The sequence below is a fragment of the Monodelphis domestica genome, chromosome 3, assembly GCF_027887165.1.
Source record: "Monodelphis domestica isolate mMonDom1 chromosome 3, mMonDom1.pri, whole genome shotgun sequence".
In the NCBI taxonomy this organism is placed as follows: Eukaryota; Metazoa; Chordata; class Mammalia; order Didelphimorphia; family Didelphidae; genus Monodelphis; species Monodelphis domestica.
Window position 1 is genome coordinate 194,312,669 of NC_077229.1, and position 20,740 is coordinate 194,333,408.

The 20,740-nt window shown below is 38.6% G+C and overlaps 1 protein-coding gene across 5 annotated transcripts in view; it reads right to left on the minus strand.

Annotated features, from left to right (window-relative positions):
- ECI2 (enoyl-CoA delta isomerase 2) overlaps positions 1-20,740 on the minus strand; it is a 132,032-nt gene that overhangs the window by 14,853 nt on the left and 96,439 nt on the right. For all 5 annotated transcript variants that reach the window (XM_056823375.1, XM_056823377.1, XM_001368045.5 and 2 more), the window contains exons 2-6: positions 10,849-11,011; positions 9,783-9,881; positions 9,377-9,562; positions 5,987-6,056; positions 1,565-1,667 (exon numbers count right to left, since the gene is read on the minus strand). In XM_056823375.1, coding sequence (XP_056679353.1) covers positions 1,565-1,667; positions 5,987-6,056; positions 9,377-9,562; positions 9,783-9,881; positions 10,849-11,011 — 621 coding nt within the window. The remainder of the gene's footprint in view (positions 1-1,564; positions 1,668-5,986; positions 6,057-9,376; positions 9,563-9,782; positions 9,882-10,848; positions 11,012-20,740) is intronic.

Genomic DNA, 20,740 nt, shown 5'->3' on the forward strand with positions numbered 1-20,740 from the left:
TCCCCAAATGCTTTGTAATCTCACTGAATTCTCACGTGGGCTGAGATCGAGAAGGTATTTAACCTGATTGGAAAGGCCCTTTTGGTCTTTTGGACTTCCGTTTTGGAGCAGAGGTGGCTTTTTTCATAATGTAGGTGAGGTTGTGTCTAGGCCTCTCTGTGGCCTAGACACGTGTTTTCTTATCTTGTATTTTCTTTAATCCTTAATCTTCAATAAACCTCATAAAAATATAAGACTCCTTGCAGAGAGAAACCAAATTTCTACCTGCCTCAGTCTCCCCTAAATTTTAAATGTTACACAGCTGTGTGACCCTGGGCAAGTCACTTAACCCCCATTGCCTAACCCTATCTCTCTTCTGTCTTGGAACCAATACACAGTACTGATTCTAAGACAGAAGGTAAGAGTTAAAAAAAATGACCTCCATGTGTGTATATGTGTGTATGTTACTGTGTTTCCCACAAATTTCAATATTCTAAAATTTTAATGTGAAGATCAATACTAGCTCAATGGTCTGTAAGGAGCCAGTGACCCTTTTTAGATAAGTAGAGATCTTTTATGCTACAGTGTCCCAGCAGTGGGAATTAGAGACCCTGAAAGGAACACAAAGAACTCCCTTCTCCCACTAAATGTTCAAAACAAAAAATATTATCAATAGTTATCACTAAAAGACAAAAAAATAGTAGCATTAGTACTAGTGTAATACTATTATTAAAATACTATTATTAAAGATATTAAAATATTTGAAAATATGATGGGACCTATGCAGAAGAATTGAAAATTAGAAGACGACGTTCTGGTTGTCTGGTCATCAATTCTTCTGGGCAGATTGAGTATTTGCTATCATATCTATGGCCTGTTAACCTCCAGAAGTAGAAACATTCCATATGTCGAATGATTCTTAATCAAATTCTCATGGTCAGCAGCATCAAATGTAGTTAACAAAATGCAAAAAGTAAGAATACAAAATAATAGATGGGAGCAGCTTAAAGAACTGTGCTTTTCTTTTTTTTCTTGCTTTTGTATGTGTGTGTATTTGCAACATGGCTAATAGTGAAATATGTTTCCTATGGCTTCACATGCATAATTGATATCATATTGCCTGCCTTCCCAATGGGTAGAGGAGGAGCAAGAAGGAAGGAGAGAATCTGTAACTCAAAATTTTGAAAAAATTAATGTTAAAAGTTAATTGGGAAATGTTTAACAAAATAAAAATATAATTTAAAATATTTTCTTGCTATATGTTTTTTTTTTTAATTTTACAAAAAAACCTTTACCTCCTGTCTTAGAATCAATACTGGGTATAGGTTCTAAGGCAGAAGAGTGGTAAGGGATAAGCAATGGGGGTTAAGTGACTTGCCCAGGGTCACTTAGTTAGGAAGTGTCTGAGGCCAAATTTGAATCCAGGACTTCCCATCTCTAGGCCTGGCTCTCAATCCACTGAGCCACCCAGCTGCCGCCTTGCTATATCTTTTTACTAGACAAAGAAAAAATTTTACTTCTGTACAAAAAAGGGCTATTCTGATGAACAAAGAAAAGTACTTCCTTTAGAAAATGCCTTTCCTACCTTAGTATCTGCATGTTTTCTTCAAGTTTCTTTTGAATTTCATCTGGTGGAATCTTCAGAGGTTCAGATAAGTCATTCCCACTGGAGTAATACTCACCATTTCCTACAAACAATAAAAATAAATAACACCATAAAAATTTTAGAAGGAAGAATGCAATGGATTTTGTGGGTTTTAAAATATAACGATGCATTATAGAATTATATTTGCTTTTGGTTTTATTTTACATCTTGACATTATTTTTTCCCTTCCAAATATTATACAATTAGCATGAAGGATCCTACAACATAATAATGAGGGACTGGTAAAAATATGCAAGAAATTCCAAAGTTGGGTCAATTTGGCTTTTGTTGAACAAATAGGGCCTGTATTAATTTCAGTATGAGATGTCAGACACCTTAACATTACCTAGATGACAGTCTAAAATGAATATGGTTGGGAGACCAAAGAATGTTAAAACTCAATGTGGAAGATATAAGAAAATAAGGCAAGTGAAAAAAATACACAGGAGAGGGGAAGGGAAAGGAAAGGATGCCATGCAACCAACTGCCTGATTTGGGGAAGTTAGGAAACTGAAAAAAAGGGGAAAAAGTCCAAAGCATTTGTGTGCATAGACAATATGCAATATACTAGATGTCTAAATGTCTGGATAAAGAGGAAAAATGGGATGACAAATTTTAAAGAGAATCTTCTCAAGTTGCTTGGAGATAAGAGAGTGATTTTGATTTTATTTGCAATTCAAAATTAATACAGAATTAGGTGGACATTATCAGCAGTCACAGCTAGTCATAAATTGCATGTTATTTACACTTATGATGTGATTTTAGTACAGGCACTCTTAGGAGTGTGTCATGGCCCACCTTGGCATTCTGGTGAACCCTGTGGACTAAGAAGAGTATTTTTAAATAATTGAAGAAAAGTCCTAAATTTCAGTTAGTGGTTTATGAAAATAAAGAAGTTGATTTTTTCCTTTCCTATTCAAGTTCACAGATTCCTTCAAATAATAGTAAATAGCTATCATTTATACAGCTCTTTTTTTATTAAAAATTTTTTTAAACCTTATCTCCCATCTTAGAATCACTGCTGTGTATTGGTTTCAAGGCAGACGAGTAGTAACGGCTAGGCAATGGGGGTCAACTGACTTGCCCAAGGTCACCCAGCTAGGAAGTGTCTGAGGCCAAATTTGAACCCAGGGAATACTGTCTCTAGGCTGGGCTCTCAAACCATTGAGCCACCCAGCTGCCCCCTATACAGTTCTCTAAGATTAGCCAAACACTTTATAAATATCTCATTTGATTTCTACAATCCTGAGAAGCAGGTTCTATTATTATCTACATTCACAAGTAGGGGAGGCAGGGGTTAAGTGAGTTTTCCCATGGTTCCATAGCTAGTAACTAGATACTAGATTTGAACTCCGGTCTTCTTGACACTAGTCCAGTTTATCCATTGTGTCACCCAACTGCCTATATGTATTTATGAAATCTATCCACGGACCTTCAAAGGGCACCAAGTTAAGAATACTTATTTGAGAGCACAAGAGCTTGGGAGTGTTTATAATGATCGGGTTTCATAAATGGGGTCTAAAAAATAAGAGATGGCCAATACATCAGCTGGGTTACAGTTTGGTGGGGAAGAAAGCGCTTTTAAGGCAGCACTATGTCAAGGGGGATTGTTACTTAGTATTATTTTGATAGGGAATGACAAGAGCTCTCTAATATGGGGTAAAGCATGACAGGAGGGGACAATTTTTCACACTAGGGCTCTGATTTGGGGTCAGAAAATCCCTGGACTGGGGAAGAGTGAGCGTGTGTCCTCTAGTGGAAAGACTCCCCTAAAGCTGGCTAGGGGTGTTGAGGGGGAAGGAGTTGTTATAGCTGTGCTCTAGGGAGCTTAGCATTGAGGGAACTAGGGAACTCCCACCTATTCCCAGAGCAGGCTAAATATTTTCACTGAGGTTGAACCTAGCAGGGTGGCTGTGCCCTGTGGAACCCTATACCTATTCACAAACAGGGTCTTCTACCCATTTACATGAAACATATCTAGAAATTGAGCAGGATACTTGGAGAAAACAGGTCTTGGTTCTCCCACACCAAGGATCCTTCCAAAAGTTTAACAACACCTTTGATTAATAAGTTGCTTTAAATCAATATTTGCACAAGAATTTCTCTCCGCTCTAGGCAAAACAACGGACTATGTTTACCATTATTAAAAGTTATGGGATCTTCTGATTTTGTAAAACGGGCCTATAGCATACAAACTAAGGGGGTGATATAAAAAAGAGAAATTAACCTTTTTTTTGTTATAATCATGAAATTTACTCACTAAAAGGGAAAATAGGAATAATCACAAAATAACAAATCCCTCCTATTCCTGGATCACACTCTCCCTCCAGTGCAGGGATTATCCATGGGAAGGTTGACATAAATTTACAGAAACCTAACAAGAAGTTGTATAAGTAAGAATGTGCCTTGGAAAACTTAGAACTCCTGAATCCAGGTTTTGAGACCCCTGTTCCTTTCAGGAACAGTGAACACCAAACAAAGCTGCTTTGCTAAGTGCTTCTCATGTAGTCCTCTCTTCTCAGTAGCTGGGGAAGATCACTCTTGTTCTTGCAAACTAATGAAGCAATGACAAGTTCTTTTCCCTTGTAAGTAGGATGTATATAAGCAGTTGATACTGTTGGTCACCCCCTTCTCAAACATCTTTGTCTTATTTTCTCTGATATTGCATGACTTTGGATCTCTTAATTTCATTGTTTCTTTTATGTTTTCTTTGTTGTTTCTTTTTCCTGGGCCTATTTCTTAAAAGTAGTCATTTCTGAAAATCCTTTTAGTTCTTTTCTCTCCTTACTCAGTCAGTGATCCAATCCACTTCCATACCTCCAAATACTACTTCCACATGCATGATTCTCTAATCTATCTTTAGACAGACCTCTTTTCTGAATTCTAGCTTAGTACCTCATAAAACTGACCACATCCTTTTTCATGTTATTACTTCTTCCTCCCATTTTCCCAAAGAAAATCTTGTTCACATACTTCTGCCAATAGGACCTCCATTCTTCTGACTACCCAGGCTCAATACTTGTCATTTTTGACCCTTATCTTTCCCTTGTTTCCTCTAGCCAGATAGTTATATCCAATTCCTCCTTGGTGATTGTCTCTCTCCTCTGTCTCCTCCTTTCCACTCTCACAAGCTATCACTTGAATTCAAGCTCATATTATAACACACTTACTCTAAGATGATGAAAACCCTTCTACCCGATTGTCCACCTCCCATTTCCCCTATAAACTTCTGCCAGATGATTTTTTTCTAACTCATTATCTTACACTTGCAAACCTCTACTGGTTCTCCATTGCCTTTTAAATGGAATCCAGATTCCTAAGCCTAATATTCAAAGCCTTCCCTAATCTGGTCTCATCTTCATTTTCCAGCCTTAACTCCCAATACTATCTATCCTCTGCACACCCAAACTGCCAGTCATGCCATAAACACGCCCTGGTCTCCTTCTGCTTGCCATGGGCTGCTTTCCCAGGGTTCCTCCTGTCTAAATGATGCCTATCCCTCAAGGTCTGGCTCAAAGACTTCTCCTTCTGAAGACCTTCTCCCAGTTGTCCAGCCCAGCAGAGATTTCTAGCTTCTCTGATGCCTATGCATTTTGATTTGGAATACATTTTGATTGCTTCAATATTGACTGTATTTCCCCCTTTATCCCTTTCCCTCCTTTTCTTGAGAGAGTCACTCTTATAGTACTTATTAAATAGTCTATTTTGTTAGGTTAGCATAGCATAGAAAGTATTTCCATAATATAAGTAGTATAGTATGTTATCTATGTTTATGGCTCATCCCTTCTACTAAACTACAAGCTTCTTGTGGGGCTCTTTCCCCTTTTATCTCCTTTGGTATCCAGCATGGCCTCTTCAAGAGGAGACACTCAGTAATTATTTTATTAATGGGTATAGTGGATGGTCTGAAATTTTTCTTTCAGTCCCTGAAAAAATAGACATTTTATAGGATTTAGGCTCTCTATCTGTTTCCCATGGAGTCTCAAACCTAGGCAAGATCCATCATCTGTACTTTCACTTCATAGTTGGAGAAATGTAGCAGAGAAATGGTCAAGTGATTTCTCTAGGTCCATAAATACAAACAGCAGTCTGCTATTCAAGGCTCACAGGGCGCTGACTTTTTAGCGAAGAGGAAACATTCTTGTTTTCAGTTTCCATTTACATACCCTACAGCTGATGAAGTCTGAAAGCAGAGAGTATCAACACCATATGTGGAAAGAAAATTATTTCCCTACCATCAATGGACTAGAACCCTACAATCTTACAGTTGGGAAGGGCCCTTGAGGACATTGAATCCAACCTCCCATCTAGATTAGGGATCCATCCAAACAGAGGAGCAAGAGGTCCTACAAAACAGAATACCTGTGATTACGGTTAGGGACGAGTCATCCTTTTCTGCAGCTTCGAGGGCTAGTGTAATGTCTTTATACATCTATAAGAGTGGGAAGACAGAAGGGAAGAATTAACTTTGAAAATAAGAATCAACAACCGATGGTGTTACGAAGGGTTTGTTCGCCATACTGGTGGGGCAATCTGTTCCACAAAAAGATGTTGATTTCTACCCCATGGGAGGCTGGCTGGTTGACTGTTGTCCTTTATACTTGAAGAACAGCACAATGATATCATTGGCAATGTATAAATTGGATTTAAATGAGGCAGAATTGCATAGCTGTTGGCCTTGTTCTCTCTTCCAGAGTTATCTAAGTCTAGAGAAAAGACAAAAGTCAAGATGGCTGGTGATGGCTTGAGATAAACTTAGCTTCTTCCATGTCCCACTGAGCTCTCGGAGCTCCATAGCTCTTCATGGCCTTTAGAACAAATTGTTCTTCTCTACCCCATTCTGATGGGCCAAAGTCTTCCAATGGCTGGGGTAGACACCCTCCCAGCCCCACTCACTGTCAGGTTTGAGGCCTTACAGTTATCATCAAACTTTTTTAGCCCATCTGCTAAGACAGTCTATTGGGGTGCAGCCACTGCATGTGCTATAGCTTCTTGGAGCCTCAGGGGAGAGCTGGGTGCCAAGGTAGACACCACAAAGGTAATGCATTGCTAAAAAGGGCTTGGCAAGCCCTCACACCTGATGTGCTAGGCTCTCCTGAACATCCTAAAGAAGAGCTAACCTATTCTAGTTTACTGATCTCACTGATGGTCATATCTGCAGTGAGAAGCAAATAACTTAGGAGACAGATGCTGAAGAGGCCCAGTGCTGAGAAAGGGACCATTGAGGCTGTCTTGTCCAGTCCCCTCCTTATGAAGAGTTGCAAACTAAAACCTATGCATTTAGTTTGTTATTACATGTAATTGGTAAATAAATAAATTTCCCCCCAAAAAACTTCAGAAGACTTATGTGAAAACTTGTTATTACATGTAATTGGCCAATAAATAAATAAATAATGAACCTAGGCCTTTCCCAAGGTCACACAAATAGTGTGATAAATACTGACAAAAGTTCTGCAACTCCAGGTTCAGTTCTCTTTCCATTGGAGCATGTTGCCTCTCATAAATACTATGAGGGATATGTAATATGTGGTCAAAGATAAAAATAGGGTCCCATGGTAGAGACATTGAACATGTGACCCCTTGCCCCCAATACTCCAAGTATGGTGCAAACCAGATAAAATGTTACTGGAAAATATGTCACAAAAAAAAATACAACAGAACACAGAAAATGTTAACATGTGGCTTTCTAAGTCAAGTGCAGCCTGCAGGGATTCTTAGGTAGGGTTTAGTGGTTCCTGTTTCTATTTGAGTTTGACATCACTAGATTCCATGGGATGGGGTGGCAAGAAGGACTGGTGGGGTTACATAGCACTGTAGGGGAAAACAGAGATCAGAACTTGAAATAAATGATACACATCTGACCAGACCTTGTCCATATGGGGTCTCTTATTAGTATTATGTGTTCATTAGCATTTAGAGTGTTGTAAACTTTAAATTACTCCACCCTACTTAGACCCTACTTTAGGAGAAGATAAAGTTGTAATCTCCTGATTGAACAATGAAGGTACTTAGTTCTCACCTTATAGTAAAGCTAAAACTGTTAAGATAAGTCTATTTTTAGATCTAATACAAAAAGATGTTAAGTACCTATAAAGCTTAAATTAATCATAAAAAGGTCAAGTAACTAATAAAAGGTGAACTTAACAAAGAAGTGTAGCTCAAAAGATATAATCTAACCAGAAAAGGTGAGAACTAAAGAGTGGACAATCCTGGAGAAAATCTAACCAAAGAAAGTAGGAACTAAAGAACAGGCAGTCCTGGAGAAAAGCTTCTACTGTGATTGGTAGATGTGAAAATTTAGAGGAGACACAAGAGTGAAAGGTCTATAAAAGAGGATGAAAAGTTGAGATCCAGGAATTTGGACATATGGTTGAGTTCAGGTGAGGCACTTGGCCTGGAGGAGTTCCCTCAGACAGCTTCTTTGAGACAGTCCTGTGGTGACATGGGTAAGACTGCTTCCTTTCCCTTGGGCTCAGTGAGGCCACTTTGGCCAAGGCCTTTAACTCCTTCCTGGCTCAGCCTGAGCCAGAGCAGTTTAAATTAACTCTTTCCTTTCTCTCTCTCTCTCTCTCTCTCTCTCTCTCTCTCTCTCTCTCTCTCTCTCTCTCTCTCTCTCTCTCTCTCTCTCTCTCTCTCTTCTCCTTAATTCCTTCTCTCTCTATTAATTAAAATCACCATAATTTCCAGCTGATTTTGATATTTTATTTGGAATTTTCCCTGGTGACCAAATTAATTTAGATTTTTAAGTCAAAACACTAAAATTATCCTTACAATGTGGGTCCAACAGACAAGGTTTGCAACCATGTGTCATCCCAGATGTGTGACAGTGATGACGAGTAATTGTTCAATCTTTGTTTTATAAACTGGGCGGGGAGGGGCACAATTCAATGATACAGAGGCAGCAAGGCAGACGTGGTCGAGCGGTAGGCTTGTTATCAGGAAGATGTGAGTTCAAATATTGCTTTGAACACTTACTACCTGTGGGAACCTTGGCTGGTTATGATGCACTTGATGCACTTTCCTAAGACTTACCTATTAAGTCAAAGGCTGGTTGCCATCTTTATTTCTAGAAGGAGAATGCACAGTAGGAATTCCCTGTGCTTTGGAAATTTGTTTAGGTATATGTGTAATTCAAGGATGGGAAATCCAAAGACAAAGAACAGATAGCTTCAGAAAGTGCTTCAGTTCTGGTTTGCAATTTGATAAAAAAAAAAAACAACAAACACTAATTATATACATACATAGTCCACTTTTCTTCTCTGCCTTATTGGAAAGAGTATTTTTGAGGCCTCAAAGTATTTTCTTTCTTCCTGGAAGATTATAGGCTTCAGAGTTGTGACTTCAGAGGTCATCTGGTCTAATATTTTCATTTTATGAGTAAGGGGTCTGAGATCCAGGGAAGTTCAATGACTTGCCCTATAAATACATGCAAGTTGTGCCAGGATTTGAACCCATGTCCTCTGATTCTAGAGGTAGTGCTCTTCCCTCTGTATCATGTTGCTCATGATAAAGAAAAATTAATATAACGTTTCTGGGAGTTCACAAATTTTAAATACTAACTTGGACTCTATTTCCTCTTTATAACAAGTCTATTTGGAGAGGAAATTAGATTTTCTTGCTAAACGAATGGTACTTTCTAGATCATAATGAGATTATCAGAAAAATATTGATTATTATGAAGTCCCAGAGTATTTAAATGAGAGGCATTAAAGGAAAAGTAAAGTGCTACTTAAGCATTATTAGTCTGCTTACCTGAATATTAATAGCATTTTTCTGGGAAGGACGGTTTAACATGATCTTTGTAATATTGTCTTCCTTGGTGACTATCAGGGTTTTATATTCAGATTGTGTATCATTAAAAGAAGTCTTCTTTTGGCTCAAAGATTCAGAGGAAACCAAACTGGAAACTAAATCAACATAATTCTGCCTGGCAGCATCCTAGAAGGAAGATGACGAACACATAAAATCAGATGGCTCATATGCTGTAAATCTGGCTCAAAAGGTTAAGAGAAACAGTATTTCTGTTAGCAAATGCAACTTGTAAGGCAGCACATAAGGAGAAAGAGTTGGAAAGCTTGAGCTCAGGCATGCCACCAAGAAGCTTTCTTTGAGTATGTCAGGGAAAAGGGCAGACAGCAGCACTGATCCCGATACTTACCTTAGGCAAACTGCCAAGAGCATTCCACGCATCCCATTTGGCCTTTTTGACAAAGTCAAGCATACCTGGCTTTGGTGTGGTACACGGCCCCTCAGTAGCCTATAAGAGCAAATAGGATTCAAAGTCAGCCTTCAATTATCAGTACATGGGGACAGCTGGGTGGCTCAGAGGACTGAAAGGAGGCCCAGAAATGGGAGGTCCTGGGTTCAAATCTTGGACACTTCCTAGCTGTGTGACCCTAGGCAAATCACTTAGCCCCCATTACCTAGCCCTTAACACTCTTCTGCTGGAGAAGACTTTTGAGAATCCCTTGGACAGCAAGGAAATCAAATCAGTCACTACTTAACGAATTAATTCAGACTATTCACTGGAAGGTCAAATAATAAAGCTGGAGTATAAATATTTTGGACACATAATGATAATTCAGGACTCCATGGAAAAGACCCTGATGCTGGGAAAGGGGATGACAGAGAATGATATGGATAGAAAAGTGTTGTGGAAACAACATGAGCTTGGAAAGATATCCAGAGACAGTGAAGGACAAAAGGACCGAGTGTGCCATGATCCATGGAGCCATGCAACAGCCACAAGAACACGGGGAGCCATGGGAGCTAAATGGAAGTTAGGTAGCATCACGTGAGAGTGGTCTTACTTAACCTGGTTTCATGAATAGTTCTAGCATTATGTAGGAGTTTTTTAAATAAGGAAGAAAGCCAATGGATATTGGCAGTGACCCACAGCTGAGAGCAGCAATAACAGGTAGTTAAACTTTAGTTGTTTGTTGCTCAGGCATTTTTCAGTCATGACCCCATTTGGGGTTTTCCTGGCAGAGATACTGGAGTGGTTGGCCATTTTCTTCTCCAGCTCATCTTACAGATGAGGAACTGAGGCCATCAGGGTAAGGTGACTTGCCCAGTGTCATGCAGCTAGTTAAGTGTCTGAGGCCAGATTTGAACTAAGAAAGTGTCTAAGCACTATCCACTGTTTATTGACTTGACTGCTTACATCTGAGGACCTCAGGACCATCTTCAATCATCCCCCACCCTGGAAAACATGCTTCCCTTACCTGTTTAAACAGGGCATAGAGTTTTAGTTTCACTTCATTTCCTGGATCCTTCTTCAAGAGGCTCACTTGCTCCTTTGCCTTTTCAAAGTCTTCTTGGCTGACACGCATAGCCATGCTGGTTGTGTGCAGCTGAAGCGCAGGAAAACTCACGGCAGGAAGCTGCCTAAAAACATTTGAGGCCAAAACCATTTACAGACTGATTTCTCAGGATCCCTGATACTCCTCTAAAATAAGGTTGACTCCTTAGAAACACATCAAATATTTTTTCCAATGTATGAGCAGTCAATAACAGTCTGAGGTTTCTGTCATTGTTTCCACTATGGAATCAATGGGAAGAAATTCATCCCAGTGACCTAAAATACAAGGAAAAGCCATCTCTGTGCCACAATACAGAGTGGAAAGAGAAATAAAGGGTTAAAAGCACAACTAGCAATTACATTTAAATTAAAGCTTTTCCTGAGCAGGAAAGCAAAATGCCAATAGTGATGAGGCAGGGAATAGAGTGCAGAGACTAGAGATAATCCATGGCAAGTTACTTAACCCTGTTGGCCTCAGTTTCCCCATATCTAAAATGAGCTGAAGAAAATGGCAAATCACACCAGTATCTTTGCCAAGAAAACCCCAAACAGGGTCACCAAGAGTTGGGAGTGGCTGAAACTACTAAACAACAAATAGTGAAATAGAGAGTTAAGTCACTAGGCATAGGCCAAGAGGCCAAACACATCACTACCCACCAGTGGATGAGAGCCAGGCCTAGAAATGGGAGGTTCAGGGTTCAAATATGACCTAAGGCACTTCCTAGCTGTGTGATCCTGGGGAGATTAAGGATTGAGGAGTGACCACCTGACCTAGAGCAACACCAAAGCCAAATTATATTGTCAGTCAGCACCATGATACCAATGATACACTCGTTTTAGGCCATGACAACCCTTTCTGGTTTATCCAAGTTAGAGATGAAAGAGACCTTAGATGTCTTCTGGTCTAGTCTCCTCATTTTACAGACAAGGAATCTGAGGCTTAGAAAGAGTAAGAAGCTTCCCAGGGCCATAAGAGGGTATAAGTAGCAGAAACCTATCTTATTGTTCAAAAAAGTTTTATTAATTTTATACAGACACTATATTCTTTATCACAGAAGTAAAATAAATTAAAATTTAGGAAAGTAGATGATACTCTCCTCCATTAGACTAAGAGCTCCTTGAGGGAAAACCAAAGTGTTTGTACTTTAGATGAAGCAATTCTTGCTACTGCTGTGAGTGATGTGGCTTTTTACTCTGCCTTCTTAGAATGCGTCATCTTTTCAATGATATTTACAACCACCCAAAAACAATGGTCTTTCAGAAAAGATTAATAAAATAGTCAGGATGTTCAAGCCTGCCATACATCACAAATATAGGAGCTAAAGGAAGTAAATAAGCATTTTTTACTTTATTTATTTGTTTTAAATTTTATTTTCATGCAGACCACACTTCCATATTGAGCACAGTCATACAAAACCAACACCCCAAAATGAAATCATAAATACACTGATGTGAAAGATATTATGCTTGGATCTGCATTCCATCCGACTCCAACAGTTCTTTCTCTGGAGGCAGATAGCATTCCCTGTCACAAATCTTTCAGGATTGTCCCAGATCATTACACTGCTGAGAGTAGCCAAGTTTTCACAGATAAATCACCATCCAATATTGTTGTTATTGTGTATAATGTTCTCCCAGTTTTGCTTATTTCTCTCTGTATCAGTTCCTGCAGATCTTTCCAGTTTTTTTCTGAAATCATCTTGCTAATCATTTATTTATAGCATATTATTCTATTATAATCATATATTATATATGTATATTTATCTATATATAAACACACTATACTTTCTCAGCCATTCCCCAATTGATGAGAATCCCTTCACTTTCTAGTTCTTTGCCATCACAAAAAGAACAGTATTAGACATTTTTGTACATATAGACCCCCCCACACACACTTTTATCATCCCATTGGAATACAAACCTAGTAATGGTATTGCTGGGCCAAAGGGTATGTATTATTTTATAGTCATTTTGGTATAGATATTTGCTCTCCAGAATGGTTGAGTCAGTTCACAATTCCCCCAACAATGCATTCATATCTCAATTTTCTCACATCTCTCCAAGCTTTGTCATCTGCATTTTCTGTCATGATAGCCAATCTGAGAGGTGTGGGGTAGTACCCCAGAGTTGTTTTAATTTGTATTTCTCTCAGTTAATAGTGATTTAGAGCATTTAAAAAATGACTATAAATAGTTTTAATTAATTTGAGAATGGCCTGTTCATATCCTTTGACCATTTCCTACCTTCTACTAGGCTTCCCTACACTGTAAAAACTCTTCATACCTTTTTTATGTAAGATAATTTACTCCATTCTATTTCTCCCTTCCTCCTTCTCCCAATGCATTCCTCTTTCTCACCCTTTAATTTTATTTATTTTAGAAATCATTCTATCATATTCAACTCATATTCTTATCCTCTATGTGTACTCCCTCTAATTGCTTTAATAGTATTAAAGTTCTTAGGTGTGACAAAAATCAGCTTCCCATATAAGGGTATAAACAATTTAACCATATTGAATGTCTTTTGATTTCACTTTCCTGTTTACCTTTTTATATTTCTCTTAATTCTGATATTTGGAGTCAAATTTTCCATTCAGCTCTGGTCTTTTCATCAGGAATGTTTAAAAGTTTTCTATTTCATTGAATATCCATTTACCCTCTGAGGGAGTATGCTCAGGTTTGCTGGGTAGGTGATTCTTGCTTAAAGCTTACCTTCTTTGCCTTCTGGAATATTATATTCCATGCTCTCTGATTCTTTAAAGGAGAAGCTGTTAAATCTTGTGTGATTATGATTCCATAATATTTGAATTTTTTCTTTTGGGCTACTTGAAGTATTTTCTCCTTGATCTGTGAGTTCTGGAATTTGGCTATAATATTCCTGGGAGTTATCCTTTTAGGATCTCTTTCAGGAGGTGATGGGTGGATTTTTTTCCATTTCTGTTTTACTTTCTGATTCTATAATATCAGTTCAATTTTCCTTGAAAATTTCTTGAAAGATGATGTCGAAGCTCTTTTTGATCATGTCTTTCAGATAGTATGAAGATTTTTAGGTTATTTCTCCTGGATCTATTTTCCAAGTAAGTTGTTTTTCCAAGGAGCCAGTTCACATTTTCTTATATATTTTTTTTTATTCTTATGATTTTGTCTAATTGCTTCTTAATGTCTCATAGAGCCACTAGCTTCCTCTTGTCCAATTCTAATTTTTAAGCCTTGATTTTCTTGAGTAAGCATTTGTACCTCCTTTTCCATTTGGTTAATTCTACTTTGTAAAGAGTTCTTTTCCTCAGTGACTTTTCTACCTCTTTCCCCATATGATCAATTCTGCCTTTTAAGAAGTTCTTCTCTTCAATAAATTTTTGTATCTCTTTTTCCATTTGGCCAGTTCTGCTTTTTCAGAAGTTCTCTTCAGTGGATTTTTGTGCCTCTTTTATCAATTGGTATAATCTGTTTTTTTCCTGCATCATTCTCATTTCTTTCCCCAATTTTTCTTCAACCTCTTTTATTAGATCACCCCCCCACACACACACACACCCAAACCCTTATCTTCCATCTTGGAATCAATACTATGTATTAGTTCCAAGGCAGAAGAGTGATAAGGGCTAGGCAATGGGGGTTAAGTGACTTGCCCAGGCTCATTCAACTAGAAAGTGTCTGAGGCCAGATTTGAATGCAGGACCTCTTGTGTCTAGGTCTGGCTCTCAATCCACTGAGCCACCCAGCTACCCCCTTTATTAGGTTTTTAAAAATCCTTCATTAATTCTTTTTGGGCTCGAGAGCAATTTCTATTTTTCTTGGGGGCTTTGAATGCAGCAATATTGACTGTATTTTCTTCTCCCGAGTTTGTGTTTCGGTCATCCCTGTCATCAAAACAATTTTCTATGTTGAATTTATTTTTGTTGCTGTTTTCTCATTTTCCAGACTTTTCCCCTTGTCTTTTAACTCTAAAAACAAAACAAAGCAAACTGGTACAGTTGGGCTTTGTTCCTGTGGTAAAGAGAACATGGTATAAGCCTTCATGTTTTTTGTGCAACTGCCTTCAGAGCTAGCTCTTGGGATCTATAAGTTTTCAGTTCTTCCAAGATGTTATATATCAGCAGTTCTCAACCTCTCAATTTGTAGCAATGAGAATACATAATGCATATCAGGTATTTACATCCTGAATCATAACTGTAGCAAAATTACAGTTTTGAAGTAGCTACCAAAATAATTTTTTGGCTTGGGGTCACTGCAACATGAGGAACTGTATTGCAAGGTCATGGCATTAGAAAGGTTGAGAACCACTGGTATATATGAACTAAGGAGAGTTGAGTTTAATACTCTCCTGGACTGTGAGCTGTTCTATGAACAACCACAACACTCTTTTTGCTGTGGAGCTATGACCAGGATCTCCTGCTCCCATGCAGGCACAAATGTTGGTGTGTGCTGGTGCTCCTTAACCTGAGACCAAGACCCAGGACTGGATCTGCATTTGGGTCATGGAACAAAAAATCTTGCACCCAGAGCCAGACCCTGTATTCTCCTTCAAAGCAGTTATCTAATCCCCCTTACTGGCTGTGGCTGAGAGTTCCAGAAGCCTTTGCTGCTGATTCAACTACCCCCAAGGACTGTGCTGGCTTGTCTAGGTGGGGCCTACCTTGGCAAACTGCTCTGTATTCTGCTTCCATACCAGTGCAATAGATTTATTTTTTTTTTGTCTTCCTCTAAGTAGTTTTAGCTAAAAAAATTATTTCACTCCATGCTTTTTTGGTATAAGAAGCAATTTAATTAAATAGTTTTTAATCGCTTATAAGGACTGCTTTATAATAGTTTGATAAGCTGTAACTGTGTTTTAAAATAAGATATAATAGGAATAAGAATAGTGGCAAAAGCATGTGCAATGATGAAAGTGTCTGTACCCTTCCCTTTACTTTGCCACATGTTCTAGAGGTTGTAACATGAGGAATGTGGGCCCCTAGCTTAGTCTTGCAGTGTCATAACCAAGTCAGTTGAGAAGGGAAAGGAGCAAAGGGGGAGAATGCCCTGGTTATATTCCTAATTACTGGAATCCATTCATAAAATCCATTTCATTAACCTTTTTAGAACATAGGTTAATAACCTATGGAAATGGAAAATTCCCTGGGGAAATTTTGCAGAGTTGTAATTTGTATTCTGCATTAGTTCTAAGATAGTGGGATCCACTTCTTTAACTGGGATGTTCATGGCTTCAGAGTAAAATGAAATGGCCCATTGTTTGCCCTTCATTTTTTCAAATTTTCATTATATTTATTATTTTTGCTAAGGGGGAAGGAGAGAGCCTTTGGACCCTGATGGGTGGAATCCCTCACTTCTTGCAGGGCAGATTTGCCAATTCTTGAAACTATTCTAAAATATTTTATTCCTGTCAGAATTTGGGAAACTCTGGGGAAAGAAAGGGTATTTCTGGTTTTGTGTTGAGTGTTTGTAATTATAGATCCTTTTCCAGCACCTCCCATCTCATAGCAATCTCCTCACTACCCTCTTTGCTCTACCTGCAGTGTAAGGCAGAGGAATGGGCTTGAATAGTTAAATGTTCCAGTTAAATGGGACATACTACAGCAGTCCATGCTCATCTGTCTATATCTAAATAAAATGCCTCTGCTTTTTCTAGGAAAAAACACCAACTAAACAAAAACAAACCCTATGTTCTAAATGCCTGACCCTGTCTGTAACTTCTGTTGAGGCATTGTCCGTGCTTATAAAATTGATGTAATCTGGAAACTGGATGTCTCAGACCACTCTAACTAGACATGGCTGCAGACTTCTGGCTTGTGCATTTTGTGCCCACAAAATAAGTTGGGTCTTTGGCTCAGGATGTGGCTCAGTTCTTTTTATTTCTTTCAGTGGGTTCTGCTGCTTCTCCAGAATTTATTTTAAGGTATTATATCAAAGTTGTTTGGAGGGTAATTTGGTAGACATCAGGTGGGTTGGTGTACCTTCTCTATCATTTTGACTCTGCCCCCACTGCCCAATTTCCCCCCAAATTGCTGCTTTCCTGCTAATCTTGATTGCATTAATTTTATTTACATAAAGACTTTTCAACTTAATGTATTCAAAGTTATCCATTTTATAACTCACAATATTTACTATTTTTTACTGATACATAAATTCTTCTAACCACAAATCTGAGAGGTAATATATTCTCTGTTCTAATTAGTTTATATTTCAGTAACAGAACAAAGAGTTCATCAAAGTAGCAAAGTAGACTTTATATCTTGTCCAACAAAAACAAATAAGAGGTGTTCCTTCTGGGACATTCCTGGGCACACCTGAATGCTAATAGAGCTGAATTTCTAAAGGTGAAAAAGATGCCAAACAAAATACCTTGAAGAAAGCTGCTCCTTTGTTTCCCGTAGGGCAGCTAGATGGGGCTACAGATAGAGGACTGGACCTGGAGTCAGGAAAATCTGAGCTCAAATCCAATTTATGCTTATTAGTTGTATGACCCTTGGTAAGCCTCTTAACCCTGTTTGCCTCAGTTTCCTCACCTTTCAAATGAACTGAAGAAGAAAAACCAGAAGGGTCCTATCAGGCCTGAAAAAAGACTGAACAGCTATCTGTCCCATTAGATAATGTATATACATTGAAGACCAGGACTTTCTTTTTTTGTATTCTCAGCACTGTGGCAGGGCCTGGCACATTGTAGGAACCTAATAAATGTTTACTTTTTGATAACTAGTGCCAGGCACTATTCTAAGTGTTAGAGATATAAACAGAAAAAAAGGATAGTTCTTGTTCTTAAGGAACATCCATCCCAACAGGTGAAAATACAAATAAAATAGAAAGAAAGAAAAAGGAGGAGGAAACACCTGCCCAGGGGCATGGTGGTGAAGCTGAAGAGTCAAAAGTGTGTTATCTACAAGTCAGAACTCATCTCCAGAAGGTGGGCCAGCAAGTGATAAGCTTTTTCTATCTATAAAAATTCATAAAACTGCTTCCTGAACTTGTGGAGAGTCTAAAAGTCTGCATTAGTGAGGGAAGTACTCACTAACAGAAATATCATGTGGGGGCAGTTAGGTGGCTCGGTAGATTAAGAGCCAAGCCCAGAGATAGGAGGTCCTGAATTAAAATCTAACCTCAATGCTTTGGATTTGGAATAAATACACGATATTGATTCTAAGATGTATGTGGAATGAAATTCTGGGGGTGGGAGTTTGTACCCCCAAATCACTCCAATGAGCAGACAGGAGACTTGATGCTGGCAGAGTTCATGTGGCTTTATTGAGAGGCATAGGGGGAGGGCATAGGATGAGGCATACTACCTGGATATAGGTAGCATGCTCACAAGGGGTAGGAGGCCTGGCATGGCCAGTATTCCTCACAAAGAGTGGGAGTGGGTCAAGTAAGACAAGACACCTCCCTATACACCTCTCTCTCTCTCTCTCTCTCTCTCTCTCTCTCTCTCTCTCTCTCTCTCTCTCTCTCTCTCTCTCTCTCTCTCTCTCTCCCTCCCCCCCCTCTCCTGTCTCCTCCTCTGTCTCCCCTTCTTTGTCTCCCTGTCTCCCCCTCTCTCCAACTCTGTCTCTCTCTTTCTCTCAATCAATAAAGATAGTAAGTGATTCTGAAGAACTTTAAATGTTGAACAGAGGTCTTTATATTTGATTCCAGCATCAATATAGAGCCAACTGGTTTACTGAGGAGAGAGAGAGAAAGAGAGAGAGAGAGACAGAGACAGAGAGAGAGACAGAGAGAGAGAGAAAGAGAGACAGAGAGAAAGAGAGAGAGAGAGACAGAGAGAGAGAGAGACAGAGAGAGAGACAGAGAGAGAGAGAAAGAGAGAGAGAGAGAGAGAGAGAGAGAGAGAGAGAGAGAGAGAGAGAGAGAGAGAGAGAGAGAGAGAGAGAGAGAGGAGAGAGAGAGAGGTTCCTGGAAGATTCATATTCAGAAAACACTTTTTGAAACATTACTCGGGATTGGTCCATAGCATTGCAATGTTTCTTGGGACATGCAGTCAAGATTATAACTTGTCATTTTTTGAGATTTCCCTCATAGGAATTAGATCACCCCTAAACTACTTCCCATGAGAAGAGAAAAAAGGAGAAAAGGAGGGGCAGTCTTTTAGCCACATTTGAAAAAAAGAGCATATTAAAGCCTATATTAATATATGTGTATAAAGCTGCTTAGGGAGGGGGTTTCTTCTACTGTTCAAAAAGAGAGATTGATATCTCCTAGTGGAGGACATCTAACCACTATTTTTCTATAGGAAGTTGCCAATCTGTGATTACTAATACTAATCAATGTATATTGGGGAATAATACACACATTTGATCCCACACAGATGGAAGGTAAGGGTTTAACAAAATGATCACTTGCCCAAAGTCAAATAACTAGAAAGTGTATGAGCAGAATTTAAATACAGGTCTTCCTAATTCCAAGTCTGGTGTTCTAACTATGACTATGACTACTATTACCATTACCACTACCACTACCACTACTATTACAACTACACTACAACTCATATCTCTGAACAAAGTGCAGGTATCCCTTCCCCATCACTACTTTCCTTATCATGGTTTTTATATATCACAGGTTGGCATAAGAAATTAAATCATAAATTGAGGGAAGTTTTCTGGAAGCTACAGACTACATGAAGTCCAGCAAACAATAAAGCAAAAATTTAGACACTGAGAAATGGACAAAAAATATATTTATCATTTTTTAAAAAAAAACCTCACCTTCCATCTTAGAATCAATACTGTGTATTGGTTCTGAGGCAGAAGAGTGATAAGGGCTAGGCAATTGGGGTTAAGTGACTTGCCCAGGGTCACACAGCTGGGAAGTATAAGAGACCAGATTTGAACCTCCCATCTCTAGGCCTGGCCCTCAATCCACTGAGCCACCCAGCTACCCCTCTGTATAACCTTTGGTTTCAGTTTTATATACTATAAATGTTTCAATTTTGAAATAAAGGAGAGTTGTAGGGAAATTGAAAAATAGCACCAATTTTAAATAACTGAATTAGGCATCAATCTGCTTTGAAGCTTTCCTCTACCTTCTATTTGAAGAATGACACAAAAAATATGCCCCCCAACATAAAAAAGACCATAAAGAGACTTTTACCTATAATTTGGTTTATAATATTGAATAAATCTTGTAACTCAAAAGTACCTTAAGGCCAGGGGTAAATTCTGAAGATAATTTATTTGGCTATGGGTTAAAACTAATTAAGTTTTAAATTCTTCTCAGATCTTTGCCTTGGCTTTCTAATAAAAAAAAATGTATTGTTAATCCAAGGTGCTTACAATGAATTTTTATGTTAAGAAAGCATGGCTGGACTGTTAGAAAGCAAAGTCATCTGGTGGCATGTTGTGGATGCCTGTGGCGGGGGCAGTAGTCTGTTGAATAACTGTAAGTCTAACACTTGATAAAGATCTAAATGTGAGGATGGCCTTGCTAGGAAGAAATTGTGCTCATTAGACATGTGAAAGAAAAGCTGATTCTGGGATATTGGGAGCTATTTATACCTGTAAAGGATATAGTTAGTTCCTGCTGCTGGCTTGGACAAGTAATAAGAAGAGGAATGTCTCCAAGGCCACCGATGCTAACTCTTCAAGGAAGGCACAAGGCCGATATAAAGAAATAATTAATAATGATGAAAATAATAGCTTCCAATTATGTAGCATTTGAAGATTTACAAAGCACTTTACATACTTTTTCTCCTTATTCTCACGATAAACCTGTACTATTACTATTCTCACTTTACAGATGAGGAACTTGAGACTGAAACTAAGGGAGATCATATGAATTGCCCAGTCTTGGAAATATGTGTCTGAGGCAGGATTTGAGGTTAGCCTTCCTGAT